The 15,191-nt window shown below is 32.3% G+C and overlaps 4 protein-coding genes across 5 annotated transcripts in view; 3 read left to right on the top strand and 1 right to left on the bottom strand.

Annotated features, from left to right (window-relative positions):
- The first annotated feature begins 161 nt into the window (after positions 1–161).
- On the top strand, positions 162–4,731 carry Ubqn (ubiquilin). Its single transcript, XM_013314528.1, has 11 exons — positions 162–368; positions 494–680; positions 1,245–1,342; positions 1,549–1,692; positions 1,994–2,132; positions 2,314–2,421; positions 2,552–2,823; positions 2,966–3,079; positions 3,183–3,395; positions 3,643–3,775; positions 4,000–4,731. The coding sequence occupies exons 1-11, from the start codon at positions 267–269 to the stop codon at positions 4,074–4,076; spliced, it is 1,587 nt and encodes a 528-aa protein (XP_013169982.1). The 5' UTR covers positions 162–266; the 3' UTR covers positions 4,077–4,731.
- Positions 4,732–6,236: 1,505 nt separating this feature from the next.
- On the top strand, positions 6,237–8,998 carry PIG-V (phosphatidylinositol glycan anchor biosynthesis class V). The gene is made up of 2 exons (XM_013314538.1): positions 6,237–6,706; positions 6,779–8,998. The coding sequence occupies exon 2, from the start codon at positions 6,784–6,786 to the stop codon at positions 8,383–8,385; it is 1,602 nt and encodes a 533-aa protein (XP_013169992.1). The 5' UTR covers positions 6,237–6,706; positions 6,779–6,783; the 3' UTR covers positions 8,386–8,998.
- Positions 8,999–9,808: 810 nt separating this feature from the next.
- Positions 9,809–12,694, bottom strand: MBD-like (methyl-CpG-binding domain protein 2). 2 transcript variants are annotated; one of them, XM_013314539.1, is made up of 5 exons: positions 12,324–12,694; positions 11,870–12,019; positions 10,728–10,893; positions 10,391–10,535; positions 9,809–10,254 (listed from the first exon to the last, which is right to left on the bottom strand). In XM_013314539.1, exons 1-5 carry the CDS (start codon positions 12,452–12,454, stop codon positions 10,088–10,090), a joined length of 759 nt encoding a protein of 252 aa, XP_013169993.1. In that variant the 5' UTR covers positions 12,455–12,694; the 3' UTR covers positions 9,809–10,087. The 2 variants fall into 2 exon arrangements, with proteins under 2 accessions (XP_013169993.1, XP_013169994.1); XM_013314540.1 differs by lacking the exon at positions 11,870–12,019 and having other exon boundaries at positions 12,324–12,693.
- A 291-nt stretch (positions 12,695–12,985) lies between these two features.
- Positions 12,986–15,191, top strand: part of ATP8B (ATPase phospholipid transporting 8B) — a 51,177-nt gene continuing 48,971 nt past the window's right edge. The window contains exon 1 of the mRNA XM_013314378.1: positions 12,986–13,105. The gene's annotated coding sequence lies outside the window, so the exon portion shown is untranslated. The remainder of the gene's footprint in view (positions 13,106–15,191) is intronic.

Here is a 15,191-nt window from a genome sequence, read left to right as displayed (position 1 = left end):
TTCGCCTGATTTTATTTATATTTTACTGAGTTTTTAATAACGATATTGACAGGAAATAAGTATAAAAACAAAAAGAAACTAGAAAATTAATATGTTTGCAAAATCATAAAAAACATTGCGTCACTTTTTGTCTATGATGTGAATGCACATTACAAATTTTTCATGTAAAATTCTTTATCTGTGGTCAGGCGCTTTTATCGTCAAATTGTAGTGGTACATAAATTTTACTGTTCTTCTAAAGTACAGAGTCATCGATATCAAGTAAAATGGCAGAAGGCCAAGAAGAACCGAAAAAGATAACAATTACAGTAAAAACTCCAAAAGAGAAACAACAAGTGGAAATTGAGGAAGATGCTGATATCAAAAAAGTATGTATAAGACTATAGAATCTATATTAAATGGCGTAATAACATAGATATTAGACACGCAATCAGTGGTGACATTTCTTTTAATCATCTACAAATGTAAAAATTAATTTGGTTTGCATTTTTAGCTTAAAGAAGTGCTGTCCCCCAAGTTCAGCGCCGAGCCGGAGCAATTATGTCTGATTTTCGCTGGAAAAATAATGAATGATAACGATACATTAAAACAACATAACATCAAGGATGGTTTGACTGTTCATCTTGTTATCAAGACGCCTCCTAGACCGGAGCCAGAGGGAGGGACACGGCGTCCCCCAGGTACTAACTTTGCATATGTGACTATTATATTTTAATTTAACTTTATTGGTATAAGCTTAGTAAAGATTGAACAAGAACTTACTAGAAACCCCAAGTATATGTCTATGTCTTTATAGAATTTCCTGCATTGGAAGTAATAGAACATTGTTGACTCCAAATAGTGTATGTGTTGAAATCATTGATTTAATCAAAATGTGTCAATTGGTCACAAGTACATAGGCACACACATTTTTTTAAATTTAAATGTGTCAAAAATGATAATCTACTTAATAAATGCTATGTAGTAATGCAGTGCTGTGTTTGTATAATGTCTAAGTAAATTTATAGTTACAAATAGGCTTATTTCTTTTGCTGTGAATTTGTTTGTTCAATTCAATGTTGTGACACTGGTTTACAAATATTAGTGCTATCTCTGTTTTTCTGAAAAGAATAAGAAGGATGGCAATATTTTTGTGATATGACAGAGGTGACTCACAGTTACACCCTTGAAAATAATGCTAATTATTTCCTTATAATTTATATCTAGTAAAATTTGGTTGATTAAAATAAGCTGTCAACTTTCAGCTGACATAGGTGCAACACCTTTTGGATTGAATTCACTAGGAGGTCTTGCTGGTTTAGAAAGTCTCGGCCTAGGTCAGAGCACATTTATGGATTTACAGGTAACAACAATAACTATATTTCTGTAACCTTCAAATATAAAAACATTAAAAATCTGTGTATAATTTGTCATACTTTTACTATCTCAGTTAAATTTTATTGTAATTGTGCTACATTAAGAAAAATTTAATTCTCAAGTTATAGCAACATTTGATTTTATCCCTCATTAAATTAACATAAGTAATGATATATATAACATTTATTTTAGGCAAGAATGCAACAAGAGTTGCTGACAAATCCGGATATGCTCCGACAAGTTCTGGACAACCCTCTAGTGCAACAGATGATGAATGATCCAGAAAATATGAGGACACTCATAACATCTAACCCCCAAATGCAGGATCTGATGTCTGTAAGTAACATTTGATTGTGAAACATGTCACAAGACTACAATTTTTTTAAATACATCCATATATGATGCAGATGCTACTAAAAGAGGATTTTGTTGTTATTTAATTGGTAGATTTCATTTAGCTAAGATTTAATCAAGCCATTTCTGATAAAAGTCTACTTTTCTTTTAATACTTTATAATTTCAGGACATAGTCTAGTGAAATATTCAACTTTATCCTAAGCATTTTAAAAGTCGAATTTACACAATATTTACGTATTTGAGTGTATATTTCACTTATGTTTATAATGTACATATTTTAGAGGAACCCGGAAATCAGCCACATGTTGAACAACCCGGAGCTGTTGCGTCAGACCATGGAGTTGGCCCGCAACCCCGCTATGCTCCAAGAGTTGATGAGGTCGCATGATCGCGCTATATCCAACTTAGAGAGCATACCAGGTATGTTACTTAACACTTAAAATGCCTCCAAATTGAACAGCAGTGGTGGTAACTTTCTACAACTTTTCAGAATACTAACATTTATTGTTATTTTAATACAAAGAAATAGTAGTGGCAATTAATGTCTTTAAATAAATATTTATTTTAGGTATAAATTACAAGTCTTCTTTTATTGTTTTAGGTGGATACAATGCACTGCAGCGCATGTATCGTGATATCCAGGAGCCGATGCTGAATGTAGCCAGCAGCATGGCTGGCAATCCATTCTCTGGATTAGTGGATAATTCAGGTCAGTGTTTATTGTGTCACTAACAAAAGCATTCTTTGAAATTGATGAAGTGAAATTTTTTCTACCTAATTTAGTTTTGACACTAATATTTGATGATATTAGGATACTAAACAATACATTTTGTACACAGATGGTACGAACCCGCAACAAGGTGCTGAGAACCGTCAGCCACTGCCCAACCCGTGGCAGCGCGGTGGGGGCGGGACCGGGGGTGGCAACACTGGCAGCGGAGGAGGTGCGGCGGGCCCGGGGCTCATCAACACGCCCGGAATGCAGTCGCTGCTGCAGCAGATGTCGGAGAACCCCCGCCTCGTGCAGTCCATGCTGAGCGCCCCCTACACCAACAGCATGCTGCAGGCCCTTGCCGCCGACCCTGATATGGCCTCACAGCTTATCAACCAGGTAACAATACTGTCTATTAGAATAATTGGTTACTATATAAAAAAAATATTTTGACCTCACATAGGGTGAAAAGTCAGTAAGGTAATTTAATTAGGGAACTGTTAATTTAGTTGTTTAATAATTTTATGTTTGATATCAACAGAACCCAATGTTCGCCAACAACCCACAACTGCAAGAACAAATTCGCACGATGATGCCGCAGATGCTGACTCAACTTCAAAACCCTGAAATGCAGCAAATGATGACCAATCCTCAGGTAATTATTGTTAACAATTCATTTTGAGCTTAAGAGCCATTAGTAAAGTTTAATTAGATATGAAGGCGTGCATCATTGATACCGTTTTATAATTATTGTATAGGCTTTGAATGCGCTGCTGCAAATCCAGCAAGGCATCGAGCAGCTGCGTACTGCGGCGCCCAGCCTCGTCAACAACTTGGGGCTGGGTGTGGCGGCGGCGGGCGCGCAGCCTCCCACCACGGCGACCACCACGCCCGCCTCTAACACCACGCCCACCGCCACGCCGCAAAACGCCACACCCCGCCAGCAACAAAACTCAGAGTTATTTTCACAGGTTTGTGTCTAGACAAGTGACATGTCAGTACAGTTTTTCTTATAAAATAATAAAATCATTGAATATATTTGGGTCAGTTCATAAGTTATTTAAAGATTGAATTATGTCCATATTAGTTCTGGACATAACATTTCTTAAATTATGGTTGATGTGATCCTCTTGAACATTTTCTAACATTTTGGTACATCAAATATATTTGATGTTATAATTATTGTGCAAAGTAGTAATTGTTTTGTTGTGTGTACAGTTCATGCAGCGCATGATGTCCGCGATGTCGAACAACCAGAGCAACACGAACCAGCCGCCGGAGCAGCGCTACTCGCAGCAGCTTGAGCAGCTCGCCGCTATGGGCTTCCTCAACAGGGAGGCCAATCTACAGGGTGAGCCAATATACATTAGCAACTTAAGTTTTCTTAACTTTGAACAATTACACATAAAAGCGTTACTTTACGACTATGGCTTAGTGAGAGTCTTTAACTTACCAAAGGCTCTTCAGTGGGGACTTATAGTGAGCTGACATGATGATGACACCAAAAAAAAAATAGATAAAGCCATCAAAAGTATTAATATTCTCATTGAAACTAAATGTACGTTTTTGTTGCAGCGCTGATCGCAACATTCGGCGACGTGAACGCGGCCGTGGAGAGGCTACTGGCTCTGGGCCAGTTGTCTATGAGCTAACGACCTTGCCCATAGACACGACTCAACTCACACCTCTTTCGGTTCCCCTCCTTACACTCCCACTTCTAATGCAATGTATCACATATTTTAAAACTATTACAGCTATTGTGTTTGAATGTTTTGGTGCTGTCGCAATATGTCCATTCGTCTCTTCGTATATATGTTTCAATCGCTTTATTTCGTTGGAGTTAACACTGTATTTTATTTATCTTTTTTCATACCTAAACAGTTTAGATGCGATTTTTAAATCTTAATGTCTATACACTTAATAAAGTGATTATTATCTATGTATCCCGTAGTGTAAAATTGAATGTGTCAATAGAATTTGTCTTAAAACATACACATTTGATGTAGTAGATGTATCGTAAAATGTCGACGATAAAGAATTATCTTAGGTGACAGAAAGTTAGCATAGTAAAAGCATTTTATGCTTATATTTTCATTTAATCATTCTTTGCAAAATCTTAATGTAATAATTTTTATCACTCTGCCTCTTTAATGGCAATACCATACAAGCACAGTTTTCATTTTTAGATAATTAATTATAACATGTTTCTGCAAAATATTTAAGCTAATAAGTTTTAGCTTGCATATGCGTGTAATGTACACTTGAATAAGTGTAATTTTGAATTTTTCATTTAAAATGTTCACAATATGTGATTCTTTTATTTATATAATACACTCATTGTTATAAATTACGACGTAAAGTGTGGTGCGTGGTAAAAAGATCAATAATCAACATTGTGGTTTTACTGTCCTAATATTAGAAACCAAAGATTTAAATAGATAGGCCCTTAAATTTGATCTATTTTATCCTTCTTTTCAAATATCTTGGCGGCTTAAGATCATCTGCGGGTTGCGTAATGCCCTCCTCCCGCATCCCTTTACGCCCCACTACACCTAAAATTGTATTCTGCGCGACTAGATGTGCCGAACCGTCAAGATATATGAAATCCTCAATTCTATGTCGTGACTTCAATAATAAGGACAGCCCAACCTAAACTTTAAAAGGTGTGGTGTCATTAACAAAACTTTACCTAGTCTCAAGTGTGTTAAGTTACACAATAATTCAGCAATATGCCACACCACAGTAGCGGTGACACAACTTCACCGCTTAGAAAGTTTTTGAATGATTGAAAGATGAAGTTTGATTTTATTAAAATACTCTACTGCGTTGCTGTACCGCAGTCGTTTTCATTTTTTGTTGTAAAACTATTTAGGGACGCTAGACCGCCCTTGTGGCATCTCTCATTAAAAATGTGTAATAGCTTTTTTTCATAAGTGCACCAATAATTTAATCTCTGGTTTGCAATTATAATTATTTTTGCCAGTTGAAATGCACTGTTTATGTGACTGCATACATATGACTGAAGATTTTTTTCCTCGTGTATTCGGTGTGTTGAAATTATATATAAGAGCCTATCTATGTATTTAAATCTTTGTTAGTAACCTTCGTAGCGTTGTAAAAGTTGTAATTTTAGTAGCAATTCATTCAATCTAGTAATTTAATTCCATTCCTTTATATCTAGGTATTTAATAATTTTCTAGGGAAGACTTACTTTCCCTATCATGTTGGGCAAAGGTAATATTTTAAGTTCGGTAATTTATCATATTATTTTTGTAAAGAAGGTTATATTTGTCTCCGGTGAATATATTTTCCCATATTTTTTTTTCTTTTCTATCAATGTTTAAATTTACTTTAAAGTTAGATTAAAATTACATTTATGATTGTAGGTTTATGTAAATAGTTTTGTTTTACAATAAATGTAAAAGTAAAAATGGTTATAAATATAACAAATTGTCATGTTGTTTATCTACCCACGGTTGTTTATATGTAATATTATTCAATGCTTATAAATTATATGAGTTGCTTAAAATTATTTACACATATGGTATGTATTGTATGGTGACTGATAACTGATATAGGAATGCTATATAAAATATAATCTGGGATTTTATCATTTTCTTTAGAAATATTTGCATGACCCGTAAATTTACCAACCCATTACAAAGTAATCTAAGTTAATCGAAATAATAATAACTTGGCTACAAGTTTATATGATATGGACAAAACGCTATCGACTGGGCGATTCCTTTGTATTTAGCAGGCTAATATGGAGGCAATTTTTTTAAAGGGTGCGTATATATATATATCCGTTGTGTTGAAACCAATAATTTAACATGATCTTTTTTGAGAAGTTCATTCGATTTGTATTCTTTTGCCTCAATATTACATTGATTCTGTGCCCAAATTCTATGATTCAGCTGTACTTTCCCGGTCTCAAAACCATTGGTTCTACTACATAGAAACATGCAGTAGCAACCCAGGGTTGACCTCTGACTGCAAGAAGGCATCTACAAATCCCACAATTAGAATAATAACGTCATGCAATTGTTGTTGCATTATTTATTCTTTAAATAACAACTGGTAACTCAAGACCTTAACTGTCAATGTCAAAACAGTGACATTAAAATGCCGCAAAATGGCAGATTACTTTGATTTTTTTATATTGATTGTTTTAGTAAATGTACTGATTTCATCAATATAAATCCCTTATGAAAACGGACTATATATGACCTTTGCGTTATTGATAAAACTGGATTTAGTTAAAGAGTATTCATTAAAAAAGGTAAGTCGTTAACGATAGGAGAGGTGCTTTGAAGTCTCAAATTTCTGCTTAACTTTTTTTGTTTAATTGCAGATAATATGTATTCTCCGCGACAGAAAGTTCTATGGTTTGCATTTAATTCAAGACTTGCCGTGATATTAATACAAGCAATAGGTAACTCTGTATTGCCAGACCATGATGCAAATGTATTTATCAGTCCAGAAGACCCGACATTACGAAAAACGACGGCAGATTTGGTTGTTGATAAATTATTAGGCGGTATGAAAAGGTGGGATGCTCAATATTTTATTCACATAGCTCAATATGGATATACATATGAGAACTGTTTAGCATTTTTTCCATTGTATCCATTTATTATTCGATATCTTGCTTTCATGTTTAGTAGCATTTTCGGAACATTTCTTAATTACCATAGTTTGTTACTGATATCTGCTACAATAATTAACCTTTTTTTGTTTATAAAATCTGCAGATATACTTCACAGATTAAGTTTGAGAGTTCTAAGAAATGAATGCTATGCATACAAGTCTACCATATTGTATTGTGTAAATCCTGCAAGTATATTTTTCTCAGCACCATATTCTGAGACTTTATTTGCATTTTTGTCATTTTACACAATGTTCAAATGTACTGAGAATGAATCTCTTAGATTTGCTAACATTGACATAACAAGTGCATTCCCCGCTGCTTTATCTATGATAACAAGATCTAATGGTTTAGTTAATTTGGGATTCATATTTTATGCAAATTTCAAAAATGTTGTAGAAAGAACTTTGCCTGAAATTGTCAATAAATATAGAATTCTTAAACATAGAGTTATGCTTCCAATCTTGTTTTTACCATTTCTTACGAGCAGTGTAGCATTGTTTATAACTGTAATGATTGCATTGATCCCCTATATGCTTGTACAATTGTATAATTATTTTAAATTTTGTAGCACTAATGTTCATAACTTACCAGAGTTTTTATCAAACACAGAATACATTTTGCCTGGTTCCGGGGACAGTCCTTGGTGCAATTATTCAATACCTTTATCATATTCTTACATACAAAGTCATTATTGGGAAGTGGGATTCTTTAATTATTACAAAGTGAAACAAATACCAAACTTTTTGTTGGCTTCTCCAATGCTAATTTTGATTTTATGTCATTCATTTTCTTTTATAAAAAACAATTTAAGGCTATGTTTTAGACTTGGATTAAAAGATAATATTATTAATTGTGGATATATGAACAAAATGGCATATAGGCCAAGACAATATTATAAAGAATTTGGGACCAATAATCCGAATGTATTTGTCTATGTAGTTCATGCATTATTTCTTAGTGTTTTTTGTATTGTGTATGTTCACATTCAAGTTTCAACTAGACTTTTGGCATCAGGCAGCCCAATTTTGTACTGGATATGTGCAAGTAGGATGAATGTTGGACCAACACAATCATCTGATCAGAATGCTATAAATGAACACTTTAGACGAGTTGGCACTGGCAAGAGAATTCCTAGTTATCATCTGTCAATAGCTAATTTAGAAGGGGTAGACAATATGTATAGTAAATGGCGTACATTTATAATATCTAGGCACATGCCTGATTTTCAATCTCGATTTATTCAGTGCTATTTCATTGGATATTTAGTTATAGGAACCATCGCCTTTTCTAATTTTTTTCCTTGGACTTGAATTATAAACAACTTGCAGTGAATCATACATATCATTTTGACATTTTAATTTAGCTTCAATATGTAATTAATACATATTAGTACTTACAATTGTTGTATTTACATATCACTACTATTTTAATCTCGAAATTTTAAAATCCAATAAATCTTAAGAAATAGGCTAATTTAATTCATATATATGTATATGGGGCCTTCTTTACTGTTTACATTTATGTATAGATAAATAGCACTTGTAATTTTAAAACTTTCATCACTATTTTATGGTTCTAAGCAGTATTCCCTATAGCAGGCAATTGATAATAAATATTTGACGGAAAGAGAAATCTGGATTACAATTTTTATTACGCTAAAATTAGTATTAACATAAGTAAATTGATTGAGAGACAATATTTCAAATTATTCTCATCCAAGTAATGTGTTTATCTAGTCCATTTTATGCTAGCATCAATTCTTAGGTAATTTTTGTCTGTGTGAGATCTCTGTCTAACCCAAATGAGACAGAAGATTGCTTTTATTTTAAGAGTGTCCCGTAATTAGGCAGTGTTTTATGATTTTGTGGAGGATTTAATTACATACAGCACTTATTAATATGTTTCTTAAGATAATATTGTTTCTATTCATTCTTATAAATTAAGTGAGGTATCTTAGGTCTTCTAATAAAAGATTTACTTTAGTATTTTAATTATGGTGATGTGTCTTGGGACCCAATTGTAGTATTAGCAGTGTAAGCTTAATTTAATTAGATTTGTAGGCTAATAGAAAAATAGTACACATGAATTATTCCAGAATTATTATTCCTTTGACTAGTCTCATTATTTCTATATGGCTGGACACTAGAAGTGCTCTTTTCCGTGTCCTAATTTGTGGATTCCAATCGCGTTTTATCTTTGACTGCACATATCGCTTTAAAATGAAATTATACTAGTTTGAGTTACATGTAGTGGTGATGGTTTACTCCAAAAAGCTTATATTGGAAGTTGGACCATCTTGGTCATGTTGAGGAATAATTTTTAATGAGGCTATCTTATGTTATACTGCACAAGTGTTAATACTTTGCTAGTTTAAGAAATAAGAGCCAATCATCTAGTCTTTTATTTAAGCTCTAGTGTAATTAATTTTATTTTATTTTTTAGTAATTTATTTGCTATTGCAGGGTATTTATGAAGTTGTTTTGTATATTCTTTTTAATTTTTTTTAAAGAAATAGTGAAAATTGTATTTACTTCGATTTTGAAAAAATAATAAGATAGAATTAAGTACAAATAACCAGCGTTTTCATATTCAATAGTTAAGAATTTCAAGAAATAGATCACAATGCTTAAATTTATCATTGAACAAAATATCATTACAAATTGTGGTTGTGACATCTTTGCGTATTTGTGATGGAGTTAAAGCAATAAAAATATTTTACAAATCTCAAAATCGTTTTATTTATAAAACTGTCCTTATTACAATGCACATTTAATTTAAAAATAATCACAAATTTAAATTGTATAGTCCAAAAGCTATTTCAATTAGTAATTTCATTTCTTATGAATTAAATATAAAAATTGGCAGTTAATTACTTGAATCCACTGGATCATTGACTGTAGAATCAGGTTGCAGATCTAGAGCATCTTCTGTAGAATCTGGTTGTTGTTCTTCAGGTTGAAACGAAGCGACGGGGGCGGTGTCTGACGAAGGCTCTCCGTCGCTGGCGTATTCCTATGCTGCCACGAGGGCCGCCCGCAGTCGCTGACGGGCGCGGTTGACACGCTCCTCCTGCCGTCTCACATCATCTTTAGTTATAGTGACAGCAGCAATCAGTGGCTGCTCAGGGTTTAAAAAAACACCCGGATTTTCCATTATGGTTTGTTTTGAACCAGTTTGACCTGAAAGAATTTAAACATGGTAATAAAGATTTATCCCATTTCCCCTCCTTAAGTTAAAAAGCATAATGATCTTAATTTTTTCAGTGTAGTGTATGTTGCAATATAATATAGAATAATGAAGAAAACAAAATGTTACCTGTAATCGGCTGTGATGAAACATGAAGAGCTGTAGCCAGTGACTGTATAGTTGTTGCATCTGATGTAAACGGACCCAAAGGTTTGATGTATTTTGGCAATGTTGTTGTTCCTATCACACCATTTGCATCACAAGCAGTCAAATTCTAAAAAAAATAAACTTATAAGGTTGTTGTCGTTGATATGCATTCATGACTTACAAGCTCAATCGATCAAAAATACTGTACATGTGATTTTGAGATGATTTTTTTGTGATATTTGACCCATGTCAGCAAAATTAAATATAGGTACAAAATTTCCATACAAATTTAACTTTTCTCAATATTTTATTTACATACCTCTAAACGTTTTTCCCAGAACAATTGTTTTGGTTTCTCTTGTGTACCTTGTTTTAAATCTGTTTTCACTTTACTCTCCTGAGTTTTGTAAACAGTTACAGGCTGCTTAAAAATCGATGCTGTCTGTCGAATTGGAGGCACCAGAGACGAGTCGGAGCGTACTCCTCTGTTCAAGGAAAAGAACAATGAATAAAAAAAAACACTTCAGGAAATATCAAAAACTGTACAATGATTTTGGTAAATTTGTAAGTTTTTGTATTTTTACAATGCGAAAACATCTAAGATTATACTTATTTCAGTCTTATGGCCTCAACCAACATTTATCAAATATTTAGTGATTTTCACTCTTCATGCTTTGAAAACACATGCTTTTAATAACAAATGTTAATGACTTATTTAAAATTGTGTGTGACATTATTATAAACTAATATATAAACATTCACATATGTTTGTTCATTGTTGGTACCCACTAGTTTCGAGCCCATGGAGCGTCCTTCATCAGGGCTGTTCGTACTGGCATTTATTTCCAGATAAACCTGTGCACACTGAGGCCCTTAATAGGTTCAAAACTAGTCAGTGTAGATACCTGATGAGCATATGTGAGCATTTTAACTATTTATATATTAGTTTATTGTTAATGATATGTGAAGTATGAAATGTACACATAATTATCATGTACATGATTGTTTACTTTTAAAGGCTATGATATATGAATTTTACTGGAATGCCTATTAACTTACCTACTATTATATGCTAAGCTCATGTTATGACAAGAATTGCATTGTATTATGTGATCCTATATTTAAAAATAAGCTCTATGCTGAAAGATATAAATAAGCTCTTGGGTTGTAAGAAATGGTGATGGAGAAGCTATGGTATATTATGAATACTGTATCAATGAGTCCGCACACACACTGCAATCTATATTACTATATATTAATGACAATTGACAACACAACTACCTCAAGCTGTACACAAAGAATACAAAGGATCTTCCAAATACATAGATATGGGACAAGCCCTATTGCTACTTATCAATAAAGCTACCAGGGTAACAGCAATAGGTATATAGGTGTAAACACAAAGCACAAGATTGCACTAATGATCACAACACAAGTGATAAATTACTACATATATGGAACCTGTAGTCAAACTGCGCTCTAGCTTTCTTGGTCTTGCACAGGAGCATTGTGTTTATTTGGCCCTGTTGAAAGTCGAAACATGACAGGTCCATACTATCACCCAGATATCGAACTAGCTCTGGTTTACTGCGAAACTTTTTACCTGTAGGGCTATAGAAAATTTATTATCACCATAGACCGGTCAGCAATGACAAGCTGATGTTACAGTTAGTGTTTGTTAACTTTTGTCAATACTGAATACTGCAATGAATGGTCAATGAGTACCACAGTGTTACACATTTTTCTTCAGATTCATACAAACATAATTCACTCTAACTGGAAAATGTGATATTGCTCATAAACATTGTGGAAATATTTTAGTCGTTATTACTCAAACATTAAAACATCAGGATAACAATAATTACAAATAACATTTATAGTTTTATATTGATATTACAATGAATGTAAAAATTACCTGTAATAAAAAACATCAACTTTGCCAGCAGAAAGACCTGTTTTTCTAAGGACCTCTTCTCTTTGCCATCCTTTTGGCAAAGCTGAACAATCAGTTCTTTTTCTTTCTATTGAAATATTCATATTCTGCATTGTAGTCACTTTACAATAATAGACAACCCGTGAGTATTTAAGAACAAATGTATTTTCAGTAAGGTTTAAGTAGGTTATTGCAATGGTGGATAGAGCTGCATGTTTTTCAAAATCTATCAAGAACCCTTTAATATTCAAAAAAACACTTTATAACTTATATTTGAAAAATAATAATCGCTTATTTTATAACTATACTAAACGCAATCAAAGCAATGGTTGCTTACAAATACAATCAATAGACAAGTGACACTGAGTGACAGGACAGGATTCTTTTTGTCTGTTGTCTGCAAACACTTCAAAGAGTAGGTTATCAATACAAAATGGGTGTGCTACTATTTGGATGGTAGCCAGCACTTTGTTAATATTGATTTACGATTATATTAAACTTGGTAACCTATGAATTTAATACTCAATCCTAGCAGATTTTTAACAGGTTTTATAATACATTTAGACAAGATTTTCATTTACTCTGTGTATTCGTATTGCTTCTATATATGTCTATTCTATAATGTCATCAACGGATGTCAGAAAGTCAGAAAGTGCGTTTTGTGGGGTCTACTTTGCGAAATCGCGTTTCGCGAATAAAATTGGCAAATAGTTATTAATGGTGATAAATAGTGGACGATAAGAAATTCTGTTAACTACTTAAAAGTAAGTACCTGTATCTTATAATGTATTTCTTTTCTTGTTTATATGTTTATAGTAGTTGTCAAAATTTAAGTACTTTCACTTTTATTAGCAGTGACTTTAATATAAACAGAATTGTATACGTAACCAATTTGGTATTCCTAAGATGTTTCAAATTGTGTAAAACAATGATTTTTAAGATGTTGCAAATCAATTCTAATTGAAACATTTTACAATTACCTTCAACTTAATGTGTTTAGTACATGAAGATTTATTCCCAATAACTTATAATAAAATGATAACAATGTGTAATTTCATTTGTATTGCAATAAAATGAATTACTTTTAGTTATCAGAACAAGAACACCGCAAAACTGATTTTTCAAATTCATGGATAATTACCACCCTTGGATTTGGAATGCTTATACAATTTAAAGGAGTAGCTAGGTAGCAAGAATTTTAGCATTTTGAACACATTAATTCAGAAGGAAAGCCTAAAAAATTATTTTAATATTAGTGAACATGAATTATACAACTCTTATATTAGGCTTAATTTTAATCACTTTAGGCCTTTTAAAGTATTAAATTAAAAACAAAAATCATCGCACATTGCTTAAAAGGCATTCTTATGGTTTTTTTAATGTGTTCAATTTTTTTGTGTTGTCTTTTGAAACCCGTAGTTTAGCTTATTTACTATGTTGCTATGGATACATAGTTAATTTTATATGTACAAATTATTTCGTAACATATACAAAACTGTTAAGCTATTTTTTCAGTTATTACAAATTATGTGAAACTATAACATATATTTCCTTATCATAATTTTATAAAAATATGTTACTGAAGAATAGTTAATGTCAGTAGGACAATACATAATTTTTTCAAAGGACTTTCAAGGATATAGGTATCTACTAGGCCATGAATGTTAAATTCTTTGATTTGTGTATTAAAAGTAATTCTGTAATTTTTAAATATGATTTAAACAAGAAAAAGACAGGGTTAATGTTAAGCCAGTGTTATTGAGAAGTGTTAAGTCACACATAATTTCATGTTGACTAGAAATCTAAAATCTATTTTTTTCCTGTTCTGTTAAGTGTATAAATTATAAAAATATTAGTGTTTTATGTAGAAAGAAAATATGTCAATAAAAATTCTATAAATATGTTAATATGAAAGTTTTCAGAAAACATTTTATTGCTGAAAATTTATATTTTTTTTAATTTTTTGAATGTTAGTATGTACAGTATTGGGTAAATTTTTAAACAATTGGATCATTATTTATTAATATCGCGTTTAGTATAACGGTTAAGTTTCGTTTTGTAATAACAGTTTAATTTTTTAACTTCACAAATGTATAGTTACCAGAAATCATGTAATTAAGTATTCTTTAAGCTATATTTTTGTTCATGTTAATAATAGGCTTACATACATGTTCATGGAGTAACTAGAAATACTTTCGTAATACGGCTGGCAAAGCTCCCACGATAATTCCTTGAAATATTCATCTAGTTTAATATAATATCAGTTCGATCGAAATCTAAAAAAATGACGCAAACTTAGATTTATTACTTCTATGCATCTGTCGAATATTGTGACTATTTTTCTTTCTTCATGTAGCAGACAATCAATAAATAACGGTCCGCAGCAGAAATAAGTCTGTCAGTAATAAAATAAATATACTTGCCCTAAGGTTGATTGAGAGCATAAGCGAGCGGGAATTTTCCCGCGTTGAACAAATCGTGACGTCACTTTGGGTTTCCATTGCCTAAACATTTAATTAAAAAATGAGATAAAAATATGATTATGTACTAATGCTTCCACTATGGAAAACCCACGGTTAAAACGTGTGAGAGAGACAACATATTTTTCGAGTAGCGTTTCGGCAGACAAAATAGGTACAGGGGAGAATTCCCGCGCAATTTATACGACGTTAAAATTACAATTTACAACGCATTTTCTATACATGACCAAGCATGCTTACCGTTTTTACGTTTTTTTTTTCATTTCTGACCTTCGCATATCCCATGAAAGTTACGTTCGTTCGGCGATTGTTTACGATTTTATAATCAGAGATTGTGTATTTATAAAGGTCAACCTTTGATCATAAGAAA

The sequence above is a fragment of the Papilio xuthus genome, unplaced genomic scaffold, assembly GCF_000836235.2.
Source record: "Papilio xuthus unplaced genomic scaffold, Pxut_1.1 DF827461.1, whole genome shotgun sequence".
In the NCBI taxonomy this organism is placed as follows: domain Eukaryota; kingdom Metazoa; phylum Arthropoda; class Insecta; order Lepidoptera; family Papilionidae; genus Papilio; species Papilio xuthus.
Note: the sequence above shows the minus strand (reverse complement) of the source record. Positions and strands in the feature narration are given on the sequence as shown.

What these genes read in the sequence shown, in the direction of transcription:
- Ubqn (XM_013314528.1), top strand. Translation starts at nt 267, where the DNA reads ATGGCAGAAGGCCAAGAAGAACCGAAAAAGATAACAATTACAGTAAAA. An exon ending in CAACTTAGAGAGCATACCAG is followed by an intron (nt 2,133 to 2,313) that starts GTATGTTACTTA and finishes TTATTGTTTTAG; the next exon opens with GTGGATACAATGCACTGCAG. An exon ending in AAATGATGACCAATCCTCAG is followed by an intron (nt 3,080 to 3,182) that starts GTAATTATTGTT and finishes ATTATTGTATAG; the next exon opens with GCTTTGAATGCGCTGCTGCA.
- MBD-like (XM_013314539.1), bottom strand. Translation starts at nt 12,454, where the DNA reads ATGCAGAATATGAATATTTCAATAGAAAGAAAAAGAACTGATTGTTCA. An exon ending in GTTGATGTTTTTTATTACAG is followed by an intron (nt 12,020 to 12,323) that starts GTAATTTTTACA and finishes AATTTTCTATAG; the next exon opens with CCCTACAGGTAAAAAGTTTC. An exon ending in AGAGCGCAGTTTGACTACAG is followed by an intron (nt 10,894 to 11,869) that starts GTTCCATATATG and finishes TTCCTTGAACAG; the next exon opens with AGGAGTACGCTCCGACTCGT.
- PIG-V (XM_013314538.1), top strand. Translation starts at nt 6,784, where the DNA reads ATGTATTCTCCGCGACAGAAAGTTCTATGGTTTGCATTTAATTCAAGA.